The 27,316-nt window shown below is 45.7% G+C and overlaps 2 protein-coding genes across 2 annotated transcripts; both read right to left on the reverse strand.

Moving 5' to 3' along the window:
- Positions 1–1,772: 1,772 nt before the first annotated feature.
- Positions 1,773–13,763, reverse strand: FCAR (Fc alpha receptor). Its single transcript, XM_065919485.1, has 5 exons — positions 13,730–13,763; positions 12,828–12,863; positions 9,703–9,987; positions 4,655–4,942; positions 1,773–1,996 (listed from the first exon to the last, which is right to left on the reverse strand). Exons 1-5 carry the CDS (start codon positions 13,761–13,763, stop codon positions 1,773–1,775), a joined length of 867 nt encoding a protein of 288 aa, XP_065775557.1.
- Positions 13,764–22,143: 8,380 nt separating this feature from the next.
- Positions 22,144–26,923, reverse strand: LOC136157671 (killer cell immunoglobulin-like receptor 2DL5A). The gene is given in 6 exon segments (XM_065919486.1): positions 22,144–22,202; positions 22,857–22,994; positions 22,997–23,155; positions 25,039–25,319; positions 26,628–26,667; positions 26,890–26,923. Coding segments are annotated over 6 exon segments (711 nt in total).
- Positions 26,924–27,316: the final 393 nt, after the last annotated feature.

Below are 27,316 nucleotides of genomic sequence, written 5' to 3' on the forward strand. Positions count from 1 at the left end.
CTCTATGGACATGCGTTAGGGTGGACTCTGGGAGTTGGTGATGGACAGGGAGGCCTGGCGTGCTGCGATTCATGGGGTGGCAAAGAGTCAGACACGACTGAGCGACTGGACTGAACTTAACTGACATAATCTGTGAGTTTTATTTATTTATTTATTTATTTTGTCCTCCTGGTTATGTTGCCCTCTGAGATTCCAAAACTCCCCACAGACCCTATGGTGAGAGGGTTTCCTGATGTTTGGAAACTTCTCCTCTTTTAAGACTCCCTTCCTGGGATGGGTCTCTGTCCCTAACTCTTTTGTCTCTCTCTTTGTCTTTTATATTTAGTCTTACCTCCTTTTGAAGACAATGGGCTGCCTTTCTGGGCACCTGATGTCCTCTACCAGAGTTCAGAAGTTGTTTTGTGGAATTTGCTCAACGTTCAAATGTTCTTTCGATGAATTTGTGGGGGAGAAAGTGGTCTCCCTGTCCTATTCCTTTGCCATCTTAGGACCCCTCTAATCCTTCTCAATGCTTTAAAAACCCCAACTGTATTGAGACATAATTGACATACTCTACAACTTACCATCTAAAGTGTATAATTCTATGGTTTTTTTTATTATATCTCCACAGTCACTCAACCATCACCACAATCTAATTTCAGAACTTTTTAAACCCCCAACCCCCTAAAAAACCCTATTACCCACTATCACTCACTGTACAATACCCTGTCTCTCTCCCAGCATTGGGGAACCACTAACCTACTTTCAGTTTCTATAGACCACAAAGAACTTTTAAAAAATTGTGGTAAGTCATACATGACCCAAAATGTACCATTTTAACCATTTTTAAAAAGTTTTTTTTTATTACTATGGTAACCCCCCCCCATACATGAAACATAATGTCTTAAGCATTTTTAGGTGTACAGTTCAGTTGTGTGAAGTATATTTCCATTGTTGTGAGGCAAATTTCTAGAACTTTCTCAACTTATAAAACTGAAACTCTATACCTCCAAAGGAGAATTGCTATTTAATGAACATAGAGTTTCATTTTAACCATTTTTAAGTGTACATTTCATTGGCATTCTGGACATTCATATCATCATGCAACCAACATGACCATCTATCTCCAGGACTTTTTCATCTTCCCAAACTGAAACTCTGTATCCATGCATTTTACCATTATTCAAATCATATGATTTCTGAGCCTCTGTTTGCTCATGTGATATAATTGGTTATCACCTGATTGACTGAATTAGAATTGATTAAATTCAAATTCAAAGTGTTACAGTGTGTGTGTGTGCATGCCAAGTCATGTCCAAGTTTTTGCGACCCCACAGACTGCAGCCCTCCAGGCTCCTCTGTCCTTGGGATTTCTCAGGCAAGAATCCTGGAGTAGGTTGTCATGCCTTCCTCCAGGAGATCTTCCCGACACAGGGATGGAACCTGCATTTCCTGCATTGGCAGGTGGATTCTTTACCCACTGAGCCACTTGGGAAGCCCAAAAGTCTATACAGGGAGGGTAAAAAACAGCAAGGAGAACTGAGGATGAGTTTTTTAATTTTTATCACAGGATTAATTTTATCACAAGAAATGAGTTCAGCCAAGATGATACTGAGAATATTCTCAACTATGTCTAGAAAGATGGAATGCAAATATATCAGATGCATATAAGAAAATACCATTTGATTGGTTTGAAAGGGGATCCAAGCTTCTTCATACCTCCATCCCCCTTGTGCTCTGCAAGCAGCTGCATAGGACTCCACAGATGCTGGCTCTTCTAAGAAGCATCTGCTCTAGGAATATCCCTGGTGGTCCTTAGGAGTTAGTCTAAAGGTCCATTCTGTCTGACTTTCCTGTCGACTCCAGCTCAGGTCAGGAAGATCTTGCTGGTCTTTCTGGTGTAGAACCTGAGGGCCACGCTGATTTTCAGCCAGAATGGCCAAGAGGACTATGAGGACCAGCCCTGCCATGCCCAACCGAATCCAGTTCTCTGTCGTGTGATCTTGGCTCGTGGTACCTAGAGATGTCATTAGAAGGAAATGAATGATCACTGGTCACGTTTCATTTCCTCCCGACCAAGAGCCCTGGGAAGGGAGCTCATTTCCCCAGTTTGTGTGTTCGCTGGGACCCCCTCCTCAGGCAATGCATGCATTCGTGAGCACCATACTTCATCTTGGGCTTCCCTGATGGCTAACTGGTTTAAGAATCCACCTGCAATGCAGGAGACACAGGAGATGCGGGTTTATCCCTGGGTCGGGAAGATCCCTGGAGAAGGAAATGGCAACCCACTCTAGTATTCTTGCCTGGAAAACCCCATGGACAGAGGAGCCTGGTGGGGTATAGGCCATGGGGTCACAAAGAGCCGGGCACGACTGAGCACGCAGGCAGCGCTCGGCACTGCTAAGCTGGTTACCCCTGTGTGTGAGTCTCTATACTTCACCTTAAACCCGAGTCCAAAGCTGTGGTCCCCAGAGGTATCTTATAAATGGGGGAGGAGGTGGTTATGAGGATGTTCTGTTTGCTTGTCATCCCCTCCCTATGTGGCAGTTTCACTGAATATATAATCATATCCTCAAAACATCTTCATAGATCCAGAGCCCCGAACTCTCTCCTCTACATCGTCTCACCCCACGGAACAGTGTGTGTTCCTTTCTCATACAATGATTGGTATCTGGGAAGCAAATAGGAAAAAAAAGTTAAGACAAACCTAGGAAAAATTTGGAACTTTCCTGGCGATCTAGGGATTATGACTGAGCACTTCCACTGCAGCAGACATGGGTTCAATCCCTGGTCAGGGAACTAGGATCTCTGAATGCCATGTGGCGTGATCAAAATACAGAAAACTTAGGGAAGCTAAGTGTGACCTTGTTCCACTGGTGTGTGACCTTTCATTAGTTATTTCTGTTCATTGCACCTTTAAAAAATTTATCCATTTATTTTATGGACCTCATGGGCTCAAGGATGTAATAAAATATTGTGAAATTACAATGCTCAGAAATCCTAGTAACTCTCTTCTGTTAAAACATAGAAATCAGTTCCAAGTGGATTTAGGCAGCTGGATTCTTTACCATCTGAGCCAGCAGGGAAGCCCAAGAATACTGGAATGGGTAGCCTATCCCTTTTCCAGGGGATCTTCCTGACCCAGGAATCGAACCTGGGTGTCCTGCATTGCAGGTGGATTCTTTACCAACCGAGCTACCAGGGAAGCCTTGGAATTCAACATCAATTCCTAATTGCAAAGTGCAAAATATTTCAAGTCTAGGAAGATAATATAAGAAAGGATCATCCTGACATTGGGATAGGAGGTGATTTCTAAAACAAGATACAGTGACTGTCTACATTAAAGGAAAATGCTAATAAAGTCAGCCCTCCTCCACAGGTGGCCAGTTGTCCCTGTATCATTAATTGAAAAGACCATTTGGCCATATGAGCTTATAAGGCCATGACTACTACATTTGCTTAGCTGGTAGAATGACTGGACAAGACAAATGTGAGAGAGAAATGTGGTCATCCCACTCAGTCACCAGAGGTTGCTTTCCTCTGCTCTAACTCCTGTTTGCTCCCTCTGGGCAGAGTGATGCATGCAAACAATATAAAAATGAAGCTCTTTTTGAATTTTTTTCTTTTTACACTTCACTGTGGCTTATGGGATCTTGGTTCCCCAACCTGGGATCAACCCAGGTCCACAGTAGTGAAAGCCTTGAGTCTTTATATATGTATAATTTTATTTATTTATTTAATTTTGGCTCTGTTGGGTCTTCCCTGCTGCTTGGGCTTTTTTCTAGTTGGGGTGGGTGGGGGCTACTCTCTAGTTATGGTTCTCCAGCTTCTCATGACAGTGGCTTCTCTCATTGTGAAGCACAGCCTCAGTAATCATGGCATAGGCTCTTTGTTGCTTTGAGACATGTGGGATCTTCCCAGATCAGGGATGAAACCCTAATCTCCTGCACTGGCAGGCAGACTCTTTACCACTGAGCCACCAGGGAAGTGTCTCCCCCGTTTTTTTTTTCTTAAATACTTGCTTATTTATTTGGCTGTACTGGGTCTGTAGTTGCAGCCTGTGAGATCTTTAGTTGCAGCATGTGGAATCTAGTTCCCTGATCAGGGGTTGAACCCAGGTCCCCTGCACTGGGAGCTCGGACTCTTAGCCACCAGGCCACCAGGGAGGTCCCAAAGTCCTGAGTCTTAATCCCTGGAGGGCCAGTGAGTTTCCCTAAATGAAGCGCTTGATAGAGTTTTTTAGAGTCGTCCTGATGAGTGGTAAGTTACCAATCAACCTCTCCGAGTGGCTTCTAGTATTAGAAGTCAATGTCAGCATTCCCTGTTATGACTAAGCATGTGATAAAAGAAAGTGAGTTCATCACAGGTTGTGTCTGGTATCTGCTGGCTCAACGACACTCCTAAAGATGATTCTGAACATGGGCCTCTCTTTTCTTAACAGGCCATGTGTCTTGAAGGACACTGGAGAGCTTGGGGACACGCTGTGAAAGTCACATGTCACATGCGTGAGAAGGTCTTCTCTCTTCGTGGTTCTCTGAGCCATGAGTCTCTCCTGCCCCGATCTTCTTTCTTGGTGCCTCTCTGTTCTCCTGCCTGATGCCAAGGCCCTGGACAGCCAGCTAGAGCCCTGAGGAGGAGGATGGAAGTCTCTGGCGGGGGTGGGGGGTACCCTTACCTGTGACCACCAACTCCAGGGCATTGCTGGGGGCTGACCATACATAGGGGCGGCCACTGTGCCAGCCATAGCACATGTAGACTCCTGAGAAGCTGAGGTTCACAGGACCCAGAGTGAAGTCCCCCTGGAGTCTCGCATCTCGGTGCCGTGACAGGGTGGCTCCTCCCGGCCTGCTCAGTGAAAATCTGTCGAACGACACGTGTGCTGAGCCGCACCGGAGGGAAATATTCTCCCCTGGCATCGCCACCTGGCCCCCATCAGTGGAGAGAAAGGGTTTGTCGTACAAGCCTGAAAGAGAAGAGAGTGAGCTGTTGGCAAGACTTCTGTCTTTCCCTTTTCCCCCACCACTCATTTTGGGTCCATGCTAAGAGAAGGGCAGAAGCTCATGTTTTCCTGATGCAAAGGAATGGGAGGTGGTAACATCCCATTTCACTACTACAGGACCCATGTGTGTGTGCTCAGTCATGTCCAACTCTTTGTGACCCTAAGGACGGTGGCCCCCCAGACTCCTCTGTCCATGGGACTATCCGGGCAACAACACTAGAGAGGATTGCCATGCCTTCCTTCAGGGGTTCTTCCCGACCCAGGGATCGAACCCACGTTTCCTGCATCTCCTGCATCGCAGATGGATTCTTTACCACTGAGCCACCTGGGGAGCCCCCTGCAGGACCCTTGCTCTATCCCAATTGGAGCTGAGTGAGCAAGCAGATGAGCTGGTATCTTCCAGGGACAGTGATCTAGTCTCTAAAGCCAGAAGGGCCACATGGTTCTGTTCCCAGTTCCAACCTATGGGTTTCCTCCCCAGACCGCTGAGCGATTCTGAGATGCTAGCTGGGTGTCCCACAGTTCAGTTCAGTTCAGTCGCTCAGTTGTGTCCGACTCTGTGACCCCATGAACTGCAGCACGCCAGGCCTCCCTGTCCATCACCAACTCCCGGAGTTTACTCAAACTCATGTCCATTGAGTCGGTGATGCCATCCAGCCATCTCATCCTCTGTCGTCCCCTTCTTCTCCTGCCCCCAATCCCTCCCAGCGTCAGGGTCTTTTCCAATGAGTCAACTCTTTGCAGGAGGTGGCCAAAGTATTGGAGTTTCAGCTTCAACATCAGTCCTTCCAATGAACACCCAGGACTGATCGCCTCTAGGATGGACTGGTGGGATCTCCTGGTTGAGATTCCAAGGAACCTTCAAGAGTCTTCTCTAACACCACAGTTCAAAAGCATCAGTTCTTCGGTGCTCAGCTTTCTTTATAGTCCAACTCTTACATCCATACATGACCACTAGAAAAACCATAGCCTTGATTAGACAGACCTTTGTTGGCAAAATAATGTTTCTGCTTTTTAATATGTTATCTAGGTTGGTCATAACTTTCCTTCGAAGGAGTAAGCGTCTTTTAATTTCATGGCTGCAATCGCCATCTGCAGTGATTTTGGAGCCCCCCAAAATAAAGTCTGATGCTGTTTCCACTGTCTCCCCGTCCCACGAGTCACCTCAGTTCTGACACTCTCTACCTGGCAGTAACGTCAGATCCTGTGGTTTGGGGCTCTGGGCTAACAGCTCAGTCCTACAAGTTGCGTCCCACTTCAGAGCCCATCAAAAGTCCAGGTTGTCACCTGTGCTTCTGACTGAACGGCAATAAATCAGAAGTTGTGTGGTCGCAGTTCTTGTGTTCAATTCATTTGTGAGAGAGCCAGATGGAACTCAGGGAGCCAGCTTGCTTACTGGATTACTGACTTATGAGACCACGTGTCAGGAACAGCCAGAGGGGAGAACTGGAAGACTATAGGACCTCATTTCCTAGGCGAGACTGATTATTTCATCATTGGCCTTTGGGGACGGATTCAACCTCCCACCTCTCTGTCCTCCCTGGAGGTCAGGTGGGGGTGGGGCGGGGCTGAGCATTCTAACCCACCAATTACTTGGTTGGTTCACCTGGCAACCAGCTCAGATCCTTAGGTGCTTTCCAAAAGTCACCTCAATTACATAAAATCAGGTGTGGTTGAAAGGGATTTCTTAAGAAAATGAAGATATTTTAATTGCTAACCACTTAGGGAATCATAGGAGATTTCTCTGGTGGCTCTGATAGTAAGGAATCTGCCTGTCAATACAGGAGACCAGGATTGGATACCTGGACTGGGAAGATCCCCTGGAGGAGGAAATGGCAACCCACTCCAGTATTCTTGGTTGGGAAAATCCATGGACAAAGGAGCCAGAGATTTTTATTTTGGCAGGTCAGAAATTAATTCTGTTATTTCATAAGACTTTGCAGGTTTTTACATTTAATAGTTACAACTGACACACCTATAAAGTTCTCCAGCACCATGAGTTTCATTTTCACTTTCTACATCAGAATCAATCACTAAGGTTTTTTTTGTTTTGTTTTGTTTTGTTTTGTCTTTTTTGCTGATCTAATATTCACCTTGTCTGAATCAGAACTTTATGCTGAATAACTATCATCTTCTGAGACACTAGTATATGTGTTGCTTAGACAAACAGAGAAAGTAATTGCATAAAATGCACCGAAAAATTCTTCACTCAAAATTTCTTGGTGCATCATTTTTGAAAAATTTACAGTAATAAACTTGCATTTATAATATACACAAGGTTAGAATGAAAACCTAATGAAGCAAAATGTGAATGATAACGTCAGTCATAAGTTGTTGAGTGAATCCTTGATCAATTCTAACCTCTAACAACTTTGCACCGGTGATGTTAATTGTATCACTCACTAAAAATGTGTCAATATGTCTGCAGTCAATAACGTTTGGGTAACAAAAGACCTATTGATAAGCCTTTGATCAACAATGTGTTAAGAGTAGGGGAATGGTATTTTTTCCTTAATTTCTCTTTCTGTTTTCTCATTGTTAGTGTATAGGAATGCAAGGGATTTCTGTGTGTTAATTCTATATCCTGCAGCTCTACTATATTTGTTGATTAGCTTTAGTAATTTTCTGGTAGAGTCTTTAGGGTTTTCTATGTAGAGGATCATGTCATCTGCAAACAGCGAGAGTTTCGAATAAAATACTTAGGAGTATATCTATCTAAAGAAACAAAAGACCTATACATAGAAAACTATAAAACACTGATGAAAGAAATCAAAGACAACACAAACAGATGGAGAAATATACCGTGTTCATGGATTGGAAGAATCAATATTGTCAAAATGGCTATACTACCCAAAGTAATCTATAGATTCAATGCAAACCCTATCAAGCTACCAATGGTATTTTTCACAGATCTAGAACAAATAATTTCACAATTTGTATGGAAATACAAAAAACCTCCAATAGCCAAAGTAATCTTGAGAAAGAAGAATGGAACTGGAGGAATCAACCTGTCTGACCAGACTATACTACAAAGCCACAGTCATCAAGAGTATGGTACTGGCACAAAGTCAGAAATATAGATCAATGGAACAGAATAGAAAGCCCAGAGATAAATCCACGAACCTATGAACACCTTATCTTCAACAATGGAGGCAAGAATATACAACGGAAAAAAGACAACCCCTTTAACAAGTGGTGCTGGGAAAACTGGTCAACCACTTGTAAAAGAATGAAACTAGAACACTTTCTAGCACCATACACAAAAATAAACTCAAAATGGATTAAAGATCTAAATGTAAGACCAGAGACTTTAAAACTCCTAGAGGAGAACATAGGCAAAACACTCTCCGACATAAATCACAGCAGGATCCTCTATGACCCACCTCCCAGAATATTGGAAATAAAAGCAAAAATACACAAGTGGGAACTAATTAAACTTAAAAGCTTGTGCACAACAAAGGAAACTATAAGCAAGGTGAAAAGACAGCCCTCAGACTGAGAGAATATAATAGCAAATGAAGCAACAGACAAAGGATTAATCTCAAAAATATACAAGCAACTCCTGAAGCTCAATTCCAGAAACATAAATGACCCAATAAAAAAACGGGCCAAAGAACTAAACAGACATTTCTCCAAAGAAGACATACAGATGACTAAGAAACACATGAAAAGATGCTCAACATCACTTATTATCAGAGAAATGCAAATCAAAACTACAATGAGGTACCATTACACGCTAGTCAGGATGGCTGCTATCCAAAAGTCTACAAGCAACAAATGCTGGAGAGGGTGTGGAGAAAAGGGAACCCTCTTACACTGTTGGTGGGAATGCAAACTAGTACAGCCGCTATGGAGAACAGTGTGGAGATTTCTTAAAAAACTGGAACTAGAACTGCCATATGACCCAGCAATCCCACTTCTGGGCATACACACCAAGGAAACCAGATCTGAAAGAGACACGTGCACCCCAATGTTCATCGCAGCACTGTTTATAATAGCCAGGACATGGAAGCAGCCTAGATGCCCATCCGCAGATGAATGGATAAGGAAGCTGTGGTACATATACACCATGGAATATTACTCAGCCGTTAAGAAGAATTCATTTGAATCAGTTCTAATGAGATGGATGAAACTGGAGCCCATTATACAGAGTGAAGTGAGCCAGAAATATAAAGACCAATACAGTATACTAACACATATATATGGAATTTAGAAAGATGGTAACGATAACCCTGTATGCAAAACAGAAAAAGAGACACAGATGTACAGAACAGACTTTTGAACTCTGTGGGAGAAGGTGAGGGTGGGATGTTTTGAGAGAACAGCATTGAAACATGTATATTATCTAGGGTGAAACAGATCACCAGCCCAGGCTGGATGCATGAGACAAGTGCTCGGGCCTGGTGCACTGGGAAGACCCAGAGGAATTGGGAGGAGAGGGAGGTGAGAGGGGGGATCGGGATGGGGAATACATGTAAACCCATGGCTGATTCATGTCAATGTATGACAAAAACCACTACAATATTGTAAAGTAATTAGCCTCCAACTAATAAAAATAAATGGGGGAAAAAAAAGGAGTAGGGGAAACTGGGTTTAAGGTATATGGGCACTGTCTGTTACATCACTTTAATTTCCCTGGAAATTTGAAACTTCTAAAAATAACATCTCTGAAAAACTAAGAAAAGAAAAAGACTTGAGGGTCAGAGACCTGCACAGGGCCTCACCTGTCACCACCAGCTCCAGGGCTTCGCTAGGCGCTGACCAGCGGTGTTCTTTCCCATACCGGCACTGATAACGCCCTGCGGTGTTTGTATCCATGTGGTTAATGACGAACTCTGCCACCTCCTGAAATCCCAGCTTCTTCTCCACCACTCTGTAGGTGAGGTTTTCCAGGATCTCCAGCTGGTACAGGTAAGACTCAAGGGTTCCCTGGCACAAGATCTTCACCGACCCATTCCAGGGAATCACAGAACTGGGCATAGCAGATATGCTAGGAATGGGAAAGTTCCCTAAAAGAAAACAGGGCCCAGACTCAGGTGGCCTGCCTTGGAGAAACCATACATCTTTCTTTTTCTGTGAGGTGAACAACTAAATGAAGGGTGTGACAGACTTATAGCTCCTTCTTCAAAATTTTTTGGGATAACTTCTAATTGTGGCAAAAATGAAATGTGTTATGTAAAGATTAAAATTATCATTTAAACCATTTCTAAGTACACAGTTAAGTGGCCTTAATTACACTCACTATGTGTGTGTGCATATATAGATAGATAGACAGATATAGATATAGATATAGGTATAGGTATAGATATGGATAGATGTGGAGTATTTTTAAAGTCTTTATTAAACTTTTTACAATATTTCTTCTGTTCTATGTTTTGGTTTTTTGGTCACAAGGCATGTGGGATCATAACTCCCAGACCAGGGGTCCAACTTGTATTCCCTGTATTGGAAAGTGAAGTCTTAACCACTGGGCCACAGGGGAAGGCCCTATACTCACCATATTGTGCAACTCAACCCTATTGTGCATCTATTTCCAGGACTTTCTCAGGATTCCAAACAAACCCCTAAAACCACTAAGCAATAACTCTTCACTGTTTTCTTAGGCCCTTGTCATTTCTAATTGACTTTCTGTCTCTATGAATTTTCCTATTCTAGACGCCTTGTATCAGTGGAATAAACAGTATTTGCCTTTCTGTGTCTGGTGTTTTTTTTTTTTTTTTTTACTTAGTGCAATGTCATCAAGATTCATCCACGTTGTAGCATGTATCAGAATATGTTTCCTTTTTATGGCTGAATAATAATCCACTGTACGTATACACTACATTTTGCTTATACATTCAGGTCAGTGGACATTTGAGTTTTTCCCACCTTCTGGCTATTGTGAATAAAGTTGCTATGAACATGGAGGTACAAGTATCTTGTTAGAATCTGTTCTTTAGTTTCTCTTGTTACATGTATAGAAGTGGAATTGCTGGATTGGGCATTTAGGTTTTTGAGGAATTGAAAGATTTTTTGAGGAACAAAATTCCTTCCTTTATATATATGTGTGTGTGTGTGTGTATACATACATACATACATATATATATATATTTATTTATTTATCAAGGTGAACTTTATATAACATAAACTTAACCCTGTTGAAAGTATACAATTCAGTGGAGCTTAGTACGTTCACAATCTTGTGCAATCATCATCTCTGTCTATTCCATTTTCATTGCCCTCAAAGCAGACCCCATACACATTAATTCTACCCTCTTCCCTGAAGGCTTAGACGGTAAAGAATCTGCCTGCAATGTGGGAGACCTGGGTTCGATCCCTGGGTCGGGAAGGTCCCCTGGAGAAGGAAATGGCAACCCCCTCCAGTATTCTTGCCTGAGAAATCCCATGGGCAGAGGAGCCTGATGGGCAACAGTCCATGGGGTCGCAAATAGTCAGACACGACTGAGTGACTAAGAGCGCGGGAGAGTGCCCCCTAGTCTGCCAGGCGGTTTGCTTGGTGTTTTGTTGTCATGGTAACCCTTATCCACATGCAATTCTGCTTTTCACCCTAGCGTGAGGGTGTTGAAGCTTGGAGAAACCATGCCAGGTGCTCAAGATCACAAACTGCAGAGTGCTCCAACCTGGTTTGGAAACTAGGGCTATCTCACCCCAGATTCTCTGCTCTTTCCTCAGCATATGGGGAAAGCTGTCTCCTAAAGCAGTTAGAGAAGCCAAACAAATAAATAATTTTTTAAAAGAAACTAATGGTAGCTTCCCTGGTGGCTCAGAGGATAAAGCGTCTGCCTGCAATGCGGGAGACCCGGGTTTGATCCCTAGGTTGGGAAGATCCCCTGGAGAAGGAAATAGCAACCCACTCCAGTATTCTTGCCTGGAGAATCCCATGGACAGAGGAGCCTGGTGGGCTACAGTCCATGGGGTCGCAAAGAGTAAGACATGACTGAGTGACTTCACACACTTCAATGAATCAAGGAAAGTGGAGACTGGGCCCTTCATAGAGTTCAGAGACTTTTTTCCCTCATGATCACCACCATCATCATCAGGCATATCTTTACCTACCGCTGAACCACCTGGGAAACCCATCACAGCTAATACACTTACCATGTACATAATTCATATGCCTTATCTCGATTAATCCCAACAACTGGATCACAATGATCCCACCCTCCCATGATCCAATCTGCTTTCATTGTTATTTTTATTTCTCTTTTGAAAGTGAAAATGTTAGCCTCTCAGTCATGTTGGACTCTTTGCAACCCCATGGACTGTAGCCCACCAGTCTCCTCTTTCCATGGGATTTTCCAGTCAAGAATACTGGAGTGGTGTACCCATTCCCTTTTCCAGGGGATCTTCCTGACCCGAGGGTTCAACCCAGGTCTCCCATATTGCAGGCAGATTCCTTACCATCTGAGCCACCTTTATAGACAAAGAAATTGGTTCTGAGAGTTGAAGCCACTTACATAAAGTTCTCTAAGACAGTGTCCCCTTAAATGAAGAAAAGTGGATGGACTGCAGAGTTAGGTTGTGAGAACATTTGATGTAGGAAGAACATTGGGAAATGGAAGGTGGTTCCTGACTTCCTCATCCCTGCCATTGTGAACATTCAGTAAAACACGCATCTTGGATGGCCAGTCAGCCTACTGGAGGCAAAGACTAAATCCTGGTCTGAGCATGAGTTTGAGGGATCCAAAGATTCCAAAGTGAGGTAGAAGTTGTGCGAAAGGAATGCAGCAGAGATAGCAATCAACAGAACAGGAAATAAAATTGGAATCCCTTTGAGCTTCAGACTCTTCTATCCTAGAGTTGCCGTGAGGATGCAAGGGGATTGGAGGAGACTTAGAGAAACACTTACCATCCTGGGCCTGAATCCTCTGGCCAAGACAGAGCACTGGAAGAGAGACATTCATGAAAACTCCACCCGCCAATTTCCAACCGTTATTACAAATTACTCAACAGAAAGACTCTCACTGGAAAACACCCTGATGTTGGGAAAGATTGAGGGTAAGAGGAGAAGGGGGAAACAGAGGATGAGGTGGTTGGATGGCATCACTGACTCAGTGGACATGAGTCTGAGCAAGCTCTGGGAGATAATGAAGGACAGGGAAGCCTGGCGTGCTGCAGTCCACGGGGTCACAAAGAGTCAGGCACGACTGAGCAACTGAACAACAACAACATAAAGACATACAGGTGCCATTTGTTCTCTTCAACAGAAAACAAGGCCCATTTTTAGTTTTATCTTCCAGATTCCAGCCCCTAAGGCTCTCCTCTGCAGGAACTCTGGAACCATTGTGCACTGCCAGACAGCATGGCATGGGCTGAACGAACCCGGCAAGGCCAATTTGACAGCGGGACCACTGAGCCTTACAAGCCAGCATGGGCTTGGGCAGACACACACCTGGGAAAAGACCACCTCTCCACTCAGGAGAGCAGAGTCTTCTTGGCAGCCACTGAAATCACTGAGTTCTTATGTTAAGAGAAAGTGAAAATGTTAGTTGCTCAGTAGCATCTGACTCTTTGCCGCCCTATGGACAGTAGCCCACCAGGCTCCTCTGTCTATGCAATTCTCCAGGCAAGAATACTGGAGTGGGTTGCCATTCCCTTCTCCAGGGGATCTCCTCAACCTAAGGATTGAACCCAGGTCTCCTGCATTGCAGGCAGATTATTTACTGTCTGAGTCATCAGTTAAGAGAAACCTTGACTATTTCGGATTCCCCCCTATCTTCCCCTCTAACCCACCTGCATTTGGGGACTCACCGAGACAGAAGAAGGTGGTATCTCTGGGGGCCATGGTTCTGCACGGCCAGCCTCAGCCCACTTAGCCTCTTGGCAGTGAGCATCAACAGATGACAGAATTTCACGAGACAGTGAGACCCACAGGAAGTATGAACTCAGAGGTCCTCGCCAGAGAATTTCTACACTTATTGCCCCAGAAGAATGCTTCCTTCCCAAAGAACTTCATTCTCGGGGGCCCTGAGGTGGAGTCTAAGAGAAGATCAACCTTCCTGTTTATATTTCAGATGAGAAGTGAGTATTTTCTTCCACCAGTGTTGAACGGGGCTCAAATCCTCCTTCAGACAAGATCACACATCCCAGGGGAAGGGCTGGGGTCAGAAAATTATTAAATGGGTGCCAAACAGACAGAGATTTTCCTTCGTTGATCCATCAGTCCAAAGCCATGTGGTCTTGATGGCTATGGATCCACATAGCCTCCACGGAATTCATGGACCAAATATACCCATTTGGTCTTGATCAGGCAGGCAGTGTACTCTTATGTTGGGAATTATCTCAATGGCGGCATGTAGAGGAATGTTTTTTTCATGCATGTCTGAAGAATGAGCCTCCTATATCTGATCTATATCTAAACCTGTAGTCTATGAATAGATGATGGATTGATAGAGAGTATAGATTAGATAGATAGTCAGGTAGGTAGGTAGACAGATAAACAGATACATGGATGGATAGATAAATTTGGCTACAGACACCTACCTGGCTATCACTAGTTCTTCAAGTATAAGAAGTCAAATATTTCACATCAATCTTTCTACTGTCTGTCTCATTTTCATTGCAAGACATCGCTTTTTTTTTCAACTTTATTGAGATGTCATTGACATAACATCACGTGAGTTTAAGGTGCACCACAGGTTGACTTGATCCACTTCCTTGCTACACAGTGATGTTCATTGTGGCATTAGATAATACATCCACCAGCTTGCATAATACCATTTCCTTTTCTTCTATTTTTTAAAATATTATTTTTTTGTGGTGAGAACATTAAGATTTACTCTCTCAGCAACTTCAAAAAGCTTTATTTATTCATTGAAGAGCTGCACCAGGTCTTAGTTGTGGCATGTGGGATCTTTGATTTTTGTTGTGGTATGTGGAATCTTTCTAGTTGTGGCATGTGAACTCCTAATCAGAGCATGTGGGATCTAGTTGTCTGACCAGGGGTCAAACCTGGGCCCCCTGCATTGGGAGCTCAGAGTCTTAGCCACTGGACCACCAGGGAAGTCCCTCTCAGCAACTTTTAAATATAGAATACAATATTGTTAATTATTCTCACCATGCTATACATTATTGTTGTTTAGTTGCTCAGTCATGTCTGACTCTTTTGCAACCCCATGGACTGTGGCAGGCCACGCTGCTCTGTCCATGGAGATTCTCCAGGCAAGAGTACTGGAGTGGGTTGCCATTTCCTTCTCCAGGGGGTCTTCCCAACTTGGGGACTGGATATGCATCTCCTGCTTGGAGATGGATTCTTTATCACTGAGTCATGCACTGACCTCAGAGATACAGACAGAGAATGACCAGTTAGGGTCTTTCCTGTTTTGCATTTAAAAAAATTATTTTTATTTTTTGGCTGCGCCAGTTCTTAGTTGCCGCACATGGAATCTATTTTTGTGGCTCACAGGCTCTAAAGCTCCAGCTCAGTAGTTGCAGCATGTGGGACTCAGTGGCATTGGAAGGCAGACTCTTAACCACTGGACCACCAGGAAAGTCCCCTCTGTTGCATTTTTTAAAGGTAATTTATCCCAGATTAGAGTATATGTCTGCATCTGGTTGTGTGCTAGAGAGTACTCTTCACCTGGGGGTGAGCCCAGCACGGGTTCCTGAAAATCAAGTTGAGAGTTTTGAGAAGTGTTTAAAGATGCTTTTCTAGGTATATTTTGATATTTATACCAAAGAATAAAGGGAAGTATGGGTTAAGATGTATATATCTTAAGATATATGTTTTATATATGATATATATGTATGTGTATATTTCCATGTATGTATTCCTCTTACAAATGTGAATATATATACAGTCCAACTGTAGCCAAAGCTATGGTTTTTCCAGTAGTCATGTATGGATGTGAGAGTTTGACTATAAAGAAAGCTGCTGCTGTTAAGTCGCTTCAGTCGTGTCCAACTCTGTGCGACTCCATAGACGGCAGCCCACCAGGCTCCCCCGTCCCTGGAATTCTCCAGACAAGAATATTGGATTGGGTTGCTATTTCCTTCTCCAATGGATGAAAGTGAAAAGTGAAAGTGAAGTCTCTCAGTTGTGTCCAACTCTTAGTGACCCCAGGGACCGCAGCCTACCAGGCTCCTTCGTCCATGGGATTTTCCAGGCAAGAGTACTAAAGAAAGCTGAGCACCAAAGAATTGATGCTTTTGAACTGTGGTGTTGGAGAAGACTCTTGAGAGTGCCTTGGACTGCAAGGATATCCAACCAGTCCATCCTAAAGGAGATCAGTCCTGGGTGTTCATTGGAAGGACTGATGCTGAAGCTGAAACTACAATACTTGGGCCACTTGATGTGAAGAACTGACTCATTGGAAAAGACCCTGATGCCGGGAAAGGTTGAAGATATGAGGAGAAGTGGTCTACGGCCATACCACCCTGAATGCGCCTGATCTCGTCTGAAGATATGAGGAGAAGTGGACGACAGAGGATGAGATGGCTGGATGGCATCACCGACTCGAGGGACATGAGTTTTGAGTAAACTCTGCATGTTGGTGATGGACAGTGAGGCCTGGCAAGCTGCTGTCTGTGGGGTCGCAAAGAGTCAGACACGACTGAGTGATTGAACTGAACAGTCCAACTCAGTGACTAAAAAACAGCAACATATGTATATGTATATATATGCATGCACATCTATCTATCCATTCATCCGATAAAATATGACTTTGGGGACTTTCTGGTGGTCCAGTGACTAAGACCCTGCACTCCCAATGCAGGGGTTGCCTGGGTTCAACCCCTGGTCAGGGAACTGGATCTCACATGCCAAAACTAAGATCCCTCATGAGCAACGAAGACCTGGTACAGTCAAATAAATAAATAAACAAACAAATATATTTTAACAAGCAAACAAAATTATGGCTTTCTCATTGTAAAAAATGAGCCTATCCCAGGATGTGCTCCATGTTGTAGGGGTTTATGGTACACTGACCTGCTGGCTCTATAATACTGAGAGAGGCACAGACACTACATCCTAGATAAGGGCGTCTCAACCTCGGTACTCCTGACATCTGGGGCTAGACGATGATTCTCTCTTGGGGGTGGTGGGCTGTTCTTGCATTGAGGGTACTGAGCAGCATCCCTGCCTTTACCCACAGGTGCTCCGGCAGCCTCCCCCATGGTCATGACAAGCAAAAACTGTCTTCAGACAACAGTGAATGGCCCCTATGGGCAACGTTGCCCCAGCTGAGAACCATTGTCTGTGGCATCTGCTGACACGTACAGGCTGAAGAACCAGAGATATCACAAACCTCTGTGCACTCCGCAGCATCCCACATCCCTTTCTTGGGATGTGTTATAAGGTTCTACAGGACATGGGCCCCACACAAAGATCAGCCCAGGGGAAGCTCCCTAGAATGTATTTCCAGGCACAAATCCCCAAAGAATTCCTTTAATCTGATGTGACCTAGAGTCTGAACATCCAAGTCCCGCCCCAACACACGTACTCTCAGAAACAAACCCAGCCTAGACACACTTCTCTTTCCTTCCAGCTCCTGCAGGAGTCCCTTGCTGCTCTGACAACAATGAGGACTTTGCAGTCTGGAGAAAGAAATGACTTTGTCATACTTATTCATAATGCTGTCAGCAAACCCACATGGAAATTTAACATCCTTCCAAAACTCTTGTCTTTTTCTTTTTTTGCATAACCCATTGGTTAATATGTTTGAAGGACTTTTTAAAAAACATCTCCTAAACTCTGATGCCTTACTTTCTTCTACTATTCTGTTCTTCCAGCATCATCCAGATACAGTTACCCTTTCGTATTGGAGCTCCTTGTTTTGAGCCTTGGGGTAATTATCAATAAAGAATAGAGACACAGGGTCCACGGGTGAGGTGGTGGCTGCGAAGGTGGTGAGTTACACCCCACATTGGTAGTGCCAGCAGGGCCCTTTCCGGCAGTCAGGGGTCTCTCATCTGAGGATGCCCAGGCCTGCCTGTGCATGACCTCTCAGATCCCAGGAGACATGTGTAGATCTATACGGAGGATAGACATGGACTTGAGCAAACTCTGGGAGATAGTGGAGGACAGAGGAGCCTGGCATGCTGCCGTCCGTAGGGCTGCAAAGAGTCAGACACGACTGAGCGACTGAACAGCAACAAATCCGGAAGATTCCAACAGGATAAAAGAGTACATGAAATTAAGACATCAGAGTTTGGGAGACTCACCAGGACTGGATGCACAAATGTGACATGTTCATACAATGGATTCCTACATAGGAGTGAAGAGAAAAAATAGACTCAGACGTAAATGTATGATTATATCTCAGACATACAATGTAAACATCTGATCATGAAAACACAGATTACATAATTTTATGCAGATGAAAATTCAATAACAACAGGGACGGGAGATGATAGATAAATAGATAGATGGGTAGATATGTGTGTGTTCAGTTGCTCAGTCCTGTCTGACTCTTTGAGACCCCATGGAGTGTAGCCTGCCAGGTTCCTCTGTCCATGGGATTCTCCAAGCAAGAATACTGGAGTGGGTTGCCATTTCTTCCTCCAGGGGATCTTCCCAACCCAGGGATCGAACCTGCGTCTCTTGCCTTGGCAGGTGGATTATTTACCACTGTGCCATCTGGGAAGCCCCTTTCTCTCCTATAGATAGCATTCAATGGTCTTACATGTTGGCATCTCCCACTGGACCAAGATCCACAACATGATGAAGTTTTCTTCACTAATATTTGTTTAGAGACTTAGAATAGGCTATGCCTCCATAGAAAACTGTTGGAGGAATTAATTCATTGATTAAATATATAATGATTTCTAGGAGTTTATCAGTTTGATAAACTTTGTTGTCCATCCCCCGACCAACAAAACCAGTCTTTTGGAAATTAGGAGGAAAGTTGATTGGGAGGTTTGTTGTTTCCCACCTCTGAGTCCAAGATCTGAACTCACTCAAAAGAATACTAGCGGTCTTCCCTGGTGGTCCAGGTTAAGAATATACCTGCCAATGCAGGGGACATGGGTTCCATCCCTGGGCCAGGAAGATTCCACAGAGCGACTAAGCCCTTACTGAACTACTGAAGCCTGCGTGCTGCAACTAGAGAAAGCCCGCACACAGCAACAAAGGCCCAGTGCAGCCAAAAATAAATAAAGACATAAAATAACAAAAAAGAACATTGGCATTCAACTCCCAGAATCTATCTGCGTCTACACTTACAATTGGAATTGGGGTGAAGATACAGCACTTTCTTTGATCCAGGACCTGGGCTGTGCAGGGTGGTGGTGGGGGGAGTAATGTTTTCACCTTTTTGATTTGATCCCATCCTCATAGAGAGCCTCAAGGTGAAGAGGTTCAATCTGGCTCTGTCGTGGATAAAATAGAGAGTCAAAAAGGTAATCTTACCAAAGTAGACTAATGATGGTTTGAACCCAAGTATGTTTGGCATTCTAGTGTTTTATAAGACGGGCTTCCCGGGTGGCTCAGTGGTAAAGAACCTGCATGCCAATGCAGGAGACATGGGTTTGATCCCTGAGTGGGGAAGACCCTGTGGAATAGGAAATGGCAACCCACTCCAGTATTCTTGCCTGCAGAATCCAATGGACAGAGGAGTCTGGCGGGCTATAGTCCATGGGGTTGCAGAGTTGAATACAACTGAGTGACTAAACCACCACTACCAGCTGCTAAGATGCCAGGCTTCCAATGCAGGGGGTGCAGGTTTGATCCTTGGTCAGGGAAACTAAGATCCAACGTGGAACAGTCAATTTTTTTAAAAAGGTTTAAAATAGGGAGATTATCCTAGATTATTTGGACGATTCCAGTGTAATCACAAAGTTCTTACAAGAGAAAGAGGGAGGGACAAGAAGAGAGTTGGAGAGAGAGATGTGATGAAAGAAAGAGGGTCAGAGTGAGGCGATGTCAGGTAGACATGACCAATCACTGTAACTGTGAAGATGGAGGAAGCGACCATGAGATGTAGGAAATGTAAGAAGCCTCTAGAAGCTGGAACAGGCAAGGAAATGGATTCTTACCCAGAACCACCAGAAGGAATGCAATCCCCCTGCCCCGAGTTTAGCCCCGTGTCACCTGTTCATTTTAGAGGGCTTCCCTGGTGGCTCAGATGGTAAAGAATCTGCCTGCCATGTGGGAGACCTGGGTTCGATCCCTGGTTCAGGAAGATCCCCTGGAGGAGGGCATGGAAACCCACTACAATAGTCATGGACAGAGGAGCCTGGCAGGCTACAGTCCATGGGGTCACAAAGAGTCAAACACCACTGAGCAACTAACATTTTAACTTTTACCTATTTCAGACTTCCCATTTATAGAACTGTAAATACTTTAAAATACCATGGTATTATTATCCCCTGAGCCTGTGGAAATTTGTTGAAGCAGCAATAGGAAATGAACGCACAATGCATATTGTGCGTTACTTAAACGAGTACTTAACGAGTAAGAACTTAAACTGGAACAGTACTTAAAAGAGTACGTTAATGAAGGAACCATAGACGTGGATGGATTCAGTTCTGTCTTACTGTAGCTTTTGTGCTACTGAGAGCTTTTGGTTTTATCCTGACAGACAAGAGCTCATTTCTTTTTATTTTAAAAGATTAAAAAATTTTTTTTTGATGTGGATCATTTTTTAGTCTTTATTGAATTTGTTACAATATTGCTTCTGTTTTATGTTTTGCTTTTTTGGCTATGAGGCATGTGGGATCTCAGTTTCCCAACCAGGGATCGAACTCACACCCTCTTCACTGGAAGAGGGGTTCTCTTTTTGTATATATATCCAAATGTATTGATTTATTTTTTAAAATTTACTTTTGATCGGAGATAATTGCTTTACAATGTTGTGTTGTTTTCTGCCATTCGTCAACATGAATCAGCCGTAGGCACGCGTATGTCCCTTCCCTGGTGAACCTCCCTCCCACCTCCCACACCATCCCTCCCCTCTGGGTTGTCACGGAGACCTGGCTGCGCCCTGCGTTACACATCAACATGCCATTAGCTGTCTATTTTGCATATGGTGTTGGCTATGCTTCAATGACACTCTCAATTCGTCCCACCCTCTCCTTCCCCTGCTGTGTCCAAAGTCTGTTCTCTGTGTCTGCGTCTCTATTCCCACCTGTCAATAGGTTCATCAGTATCACCTTTCCAGATTCCATATATAAGCATTGATATACGAAATTTGCTTTTCTCTTTCTGACTGGCTTCATTCTGTATAACCAGCTCTTGGTTCATCCATGTTATTAGAACTGGCTCAAATGCGTTCCTTTTTATGACTGAAGGAAGGCGGATTCTTAACCACTGGACCACCTGGGAAGTCCCAGTGCTCATTTCTTGGCAAACAGAACTTCTCAAAGAACTGGGCCATTGCCCCCACCAGCTGCTGCCTTCTTTTCCCTTCCTCAAGCCTTCACAGTTCTCATCTCCAGTTAGCACTGTGGAGAGGTTAGTCGTGGTATTATTCCTGGTGGGGGTGGGGTGGGGGTGGTCAGGTTTATTCTCATCCTCCTCGCTTGGAGGAGACCTCAGCTGCAGGAAATTAGAGATTAAGAGCCCTCGCTGGGAAAAATGTACGTATGTGTATAACTCAGTCACTTCACTGTATGGCAGAGATCAGCACAACACTAAGTCAGCTTTGCTTCAATAAAAAAAATACTGAGTCCTAACTGGACAACAATCCACGGGGTCGCAAAGTGCCAGACACGACTGAGCGACTGAACCGAACTGGACCGCGCACAGACCCGAACCCCATTCTGATGCGGGAGAATCTGGGGCTCAGACAGGGCGGATGACAAGCCCAAGAGCACAGAGCTGGAGAGGTGGCTGAGTCAACACGTGCAGGCTCCGTCACTCGGTCGTGTCTGACTCTTTTTGACCCCATGGGCTGTAGCCCGCCAGGCTCCTCTGCCCGTGGGGTTCTCCAGCAAGAATACCCAAGCGAGTCTGAGCAAACTCCAGGAGATAGTGAAGGGCAGGGAAGCCTGGCATCCTACAGTCCGTGGGGTTGCAGACTCAGACACAACTTAGCAACTGAACAATACTGGAGTGGGTTGCCGTTTCCTCCTCCTGGGATCTTCCTGATCCAGGGGTCAAACCTGTGTCTCCAGCCTTGGCATGCAGGTCCTTTACCACTGAGCCACCTGGGAGCCCAGCTGAGTCCATGATCTATTCAGGAGTGTCTCCCTCCCAGGGTTCCGCAAACAGAGATCAGAGGAACCAGTTACTCACCGCTGTTGGAGTTTGGCTTTGTGTGTAATGGCTTACTACTTGAAGAGTTTCCTAGAAAGAGGAATAGGAGAGAGACGAGGGAAGGAGGCTGCCTTTCACTTCATGGAAGCTTCTTTGTCATCTAATGCTGAGGTCCCGAGTGTCTTAGCAGCCCTTCCCCTAATCCCTGGGGACTTGACTGCCTCCCTGAGCTTCAAGATGCGGAGAGGTGGCCTTCCCTGGTGGCCCTGTGGTTAAGACTTGGCCTTCCAGTGCAGGGGGTGTGGGTTCCATCACTGGTACCAAAGATCCCATAGGTCTCGAGGTCAGAAAACCAAAACATTAAAAGAATCAGGGCTCCCCTGGGGGCTCAGAGGTTAAGAATCCGCCTGCCAATATAGGAGACAGGGGTTTGATCCCTGATCCAGGAAGATCCCACATGCCGAGGAGTAACTAAGCTCATGCCCCACAACTACCGAGCCTGCGCTCCAGAGCCCGGGAGCGACAAGTACCGAGCCCGCCTGCAGCAACGACTGAAACCCGCACACCCTAGAGCGCGTGCTCCGCAGCAAGAGAAGCCGCCACAAATGAGAAACCTGTGCACCGCCGCTGGAGAGGAGCCCCTGCTCGTGAGAAAAGCCTATGCAGCCACAAGACCCACTGCAGCCAAAAATAAATAAATAAAATTATGAAAAAAATTTTAATTTGAATCAGGAGGGTCCTCACCTGTGACAGACAGGAGCAGGGGGTCGCTGGGGTCTGACCACGCGTAGGGAGAGCGAGTGAAGGAGCCGTAGCACCTGTAGGCCCCGCTGTGGGCTGGGGTCCCAGGACCCAGAGGGAACTCAGCCTGGAGTGCCCCGGGGGGCCCCGCCCTCCAGAGAGCCAGCGCCCAAGGTTCTCCCCTTTCGTGAGCAGATGGAACTGGTCAAAGGTGCGCTGGGAGCTGCAGAGCAAGGTCACGTTCTCTCCTGACCTCACCACGGCCCCACCCTGGGCTGAGAGAGAAGGTTTCTCGGACCGACCTGGAAGGAGGAGAGGCAGTTTAGTGAGAGAGGCTCTTCCCGAATCCCATGTCCTTCACCCCTGAACCGAGAATTCACACTTGCGGTTCTTCTCAACTCTCTCTTGCTCTCACTCTTCTTCTCTCCCCTCTCTCTCCTACTTTCTCTCTCTAGGTCTCTGAAATGGCCTCCCTCCTAATTGTTTTCCTTCTTGTATTTTTTTTTAATCTCTCTACTTCTCCTTGGATTGGTTGCTTTGATCTGTCTTCTTTCCTTCTGAGACTCGCATTCTCTATCTCGTCTCTATCTTTCAGCATTATCCATCTATCTGTCTTATTATCTGTCTCTACCTCCATCTGCAGTCCTATCTATCCATCTTATCATCTATCTATATATCCATCCATCATTCCACCATCTATCTAGTTTTCTATGTATGTAACTATCTACACATTTTATCATCTATGTATACGTTCATCCATCATTTTATCTATCTATCTATCTATCTATCTATCTATCTATCTATCTATTTACCTATCATCTATTCCCACTTCCATGACTTCCTCTGCTTCTCTGTCTCTCTGGGTCTCTTTCGGAATCTCTATTTTCCATCCCTACATCACGGTCTTTCTCGGTCTTTTTGCCCATCCCCCTTCCCAGGTCTCTGATTTTTAGGGCTTCTCTGTCCCCTCCCTCCTTTCTCATTAATTCTCTCTATCCTTTTTTCTTTCTATTTACCTTTATTTTTTTAACGTTTCTCCCACTGCCCCCAGTCCCTCTGGCTTATTTTCCATGTGTACGCACAGCACCTGTGTTTCTGGCTCTGCTTTTCATTGACTGTTTTCTCTCTGATTCCATCTCTCTGTGGGCTTTGACCTCCATAATCTTACAACGTTTGGTGTGAGCTTGCACGTTGGGCCTGAGCATACAGCATGAGAACCCATGAAACACACTACATACAGGAGCTGGCATTTGGTTCTGTCACCAGGGACCTTGGTGTCCTGGGGCAGAGTGTGACTCAACCACCTGGAAGGAAGTCACATCAGAGTGGACACAGTATCTGTGCATCACCTGGGGCATGAGGACACAGGGCTCCTGGGGAAACAGCCTGAGACAGACCAATCGGTCATGAAGTCCTGGGCAGATACGTGGCATATCCTTGGGTTCTTTGAATAGAGAAGAGAGTGTAGCGTTAAAATGGAAACCAAGCTCCTAAACTGCTCCTGGTCTCTGAGCAAAGTCAGGGTGGAAGGCACCCTCTCTGCTACCTGCCCGCCTGTCTGCATCTCTCACTTCCCTCTTTATCTCCATCTCTGAGTTCCTCTGTCTCTGCCCCTGCACCTGTCTTTTCTGTTGTAACAGGTGGTCTGTACTTGTTTCTCCTCTTTCTTTGTCTCTCGGATGCAACTCTCACCAAGTCGGTTTCTCTCTGTAAAAAGCACCATTTTCTCCTCTCCCACACCACCAACTGGGGCTTCGAAGTCCTGATACATCCAGTCGGTATGCCAGGTCTTGACATTCTCACTTGTGATCACTGTGTCCAGAGGGTCATTGAGGGGCTGACCACTCAGAGTGGGAGAGACTTAAAGCACAGAAACATCTGCAGGAAAACCTCCCCGTCTCAAGGTCACCTGCTTACCAACCTAAGTTCAACATGCAACCGCATTTCCCTTGGAATGGGATATACTAGTCATAGATTTGGGGTATTAGGATGTGGGCATTTTTAGGGGTGCCATCGTTCTGCCTGCTGCGGGACCCAATCTCCTCTGTTAAATATCCTTTTATCTAGAATGCCTGGAGCACTTCCTGTTGTTCTGACTGGACCCTGACTCACACTCCCACCAGAAAACTCTGGGATCCAGGAGACTGGGACAACAGGTGGCCTGTCTGGACAAGAGCTCTCTGACCTGTGAGCACAATCTCCAGGGGGTCGCTGGGTGCTGAACATGCAGTGGGGAGGCGACTGTAGCAACCATGACACCTGTAGGTCCCTGCGTGTGCCTCGGTCACAGTACCCATCAGGGACTCCTTCCAGAATGTGACACCCTGGAGCTCAGGGACATCGGTTCTCTCAGCCTTGTGCAGCCGGAACCTGTCAAATCCGAGAGGGGAGTGGCACCGGAGAGTCACATGCTGTCTTTGAGGAACCACAGGGCTAGTCCAGGCTGACAGTGAGGGCTTGTCGTGACTACGTGGGGGAGAAGAATGCATGGTTTGCAGTAGAAGATGGGGAACCCATTCCCCTCGCTGGGCTCAGAGGACCCTCCCCATTCCCACATCTCTAAGGCTCCTTTTCAAACCAGGGGAACCCATGCTCCATGGAGATTCCCACACCACAGAGACAGCACCTCCTACATGAAAAATGTCTGCTGAGAATTCTGAGTATGTGTGTGTGCTCAGTCGTGTCCGACTCTTGTGACCCCATGGACTGTAGCCCTCCAGGCTCCTCTGTCCATGGGGATTCTCCAAGCAAGAATACTGCAGTGGGTTGCCATTTCCTTCCAGGGGATCTTCCAACCCCAGGATTGAACCCACATTGCCTGCAGCCCCTGAATTGCAGGCAGATTCTTTGCCACTGAGCTACCAGGGAAGCCTGAGAATTTTGAGCAGACTTACAGACTTCCTGGGTGTCGATCATGTAAAATTCGTTTTGCCACTGAGCTACTGGGGAAGCCTGAGAATTTTGAGCAGACTTCCAGACTTCCTGGGTGTTGATCATGTAAAATTCGTTTTATAAAACAAGACGGAGTAGACACCCAATGGAAGAATAACCTGTGTGGGTGGAATGATGTCAGCTTACATGAGAAATGCAGGACGTGATGGAGCCTGTGGTAGAACCTTCTGGAATCTCAGGGGGCAGGGCGTATGGTTCTCCCCGTCTTCTGAATGGAGGACAGCAGCAGCAGTTCTCCGCAATGCCCACCCCATGGAACTGCTGGAGAGCTTGAGTCATCACACTGTCCTCCAAGGGTCTGTTGTCCCTGGCCCTGCTGTCTTCCCTCAGTCTACAGAGAGCACCAGTCCCTCCAGTCACCGCAGCTCTGACCATCACAGCCTCCTGTAGGTGCCCATAGAGCCTGACTCAGCAGGGGGAAGAGTGTTTCGGGGAGGGTCTCTGGACCAGAACTGGGGACTAGATTTCCCTGAACGTGTTAGTCAACCAGTCGTGTCTGACTGTTTGTGACCCCATGGACTATAGCCCACCAGACTCCTCTATCCGTGGAATTCTCCAGGCAAGAACACTGGAGCGGGTTGCCACTTCCTTCTCCAGGGGGTCTTCCCGACCCAGGGATCGAACCCAGGTCTCCCTCACTGCAGGCAGATTCTTTACCATCCGAGCCACCCTGGGCTCCCATTTTCTACTTCCAAAGACTCACCCTTATATGGTTATGACTTCCCATGGTTGACCTGTCACCCTACCTTCTCTGCCATGCCCCCTCTTATTACAGGAGAGTCTTCCTTGAGGTGGATGGCAACCATGGTTTGGGGGAAAGACTCACCCTCCTGTGCCCAGATGCTCTGGATCAAGAAGAACCCTGGAAAGAATGACTCATGATGGATGATCCATCTCATGTCAGACCTGGCCTCCTACTCCCCTGGCCTGTTCTATAGGCCTCATTGGCAAGGACGGTGCTCAGCCTTGCTGAACCCAACCATCAAGGTTCACCTTGCCCCCGTGGAGGCAGGGCTCTCTGTTAAGAGGACCCAGCACTCCAGGTCAATATTTGCACCAGGCTTCATTCCCTTCCAGGACTCACCAAGACATGCTAGGCTGACGATGGCGGACAGCATGGTGCTGCTTCTGCTGAGCGGGAGGCAGCAGCTCAGCAGGCCTGAAGAGTACACCGGATGCTATGATGACACCCAAACTAATGTCATGTGCAGGCTGACCACAGGACGGAAAGGTGACTCACACAGTCTCTTCTTACCTTAAAAAAGGCAGTGTGTGGGGGCCCAGACTGAGGGAGGAACTGGGCTTACTGGAACATTTTCAGACCAGTACTGTCTCTTCAGATTGTTTAACAAACTTGAACCACAACCTCTGACCCAACCCACCTGTGGCTACGTTTTCAAGTTTACCAAAAATGTATGCTGCAGTATCTAATCTGCTACGACTCTGATGCACTGAATTATTTTCTGTTTTCACTCTTGATATGATTTTCATAGAATTTCTTATTTCATTCT

This window comes from Muntiacus reevesi, chromosome 2 (genome assembly GCF_963930625.1).
Source record: "Muntiacus reevesi chromosome 2, mMunRee1.1, whole genome shotgun sequence".
Taxonomy (NCBI): Eukaryota; Metazoa; Chordata; class Mammalia; order Artiodactyla; family Cervidae; genus Muntiacus; species Muntiacus reevesi.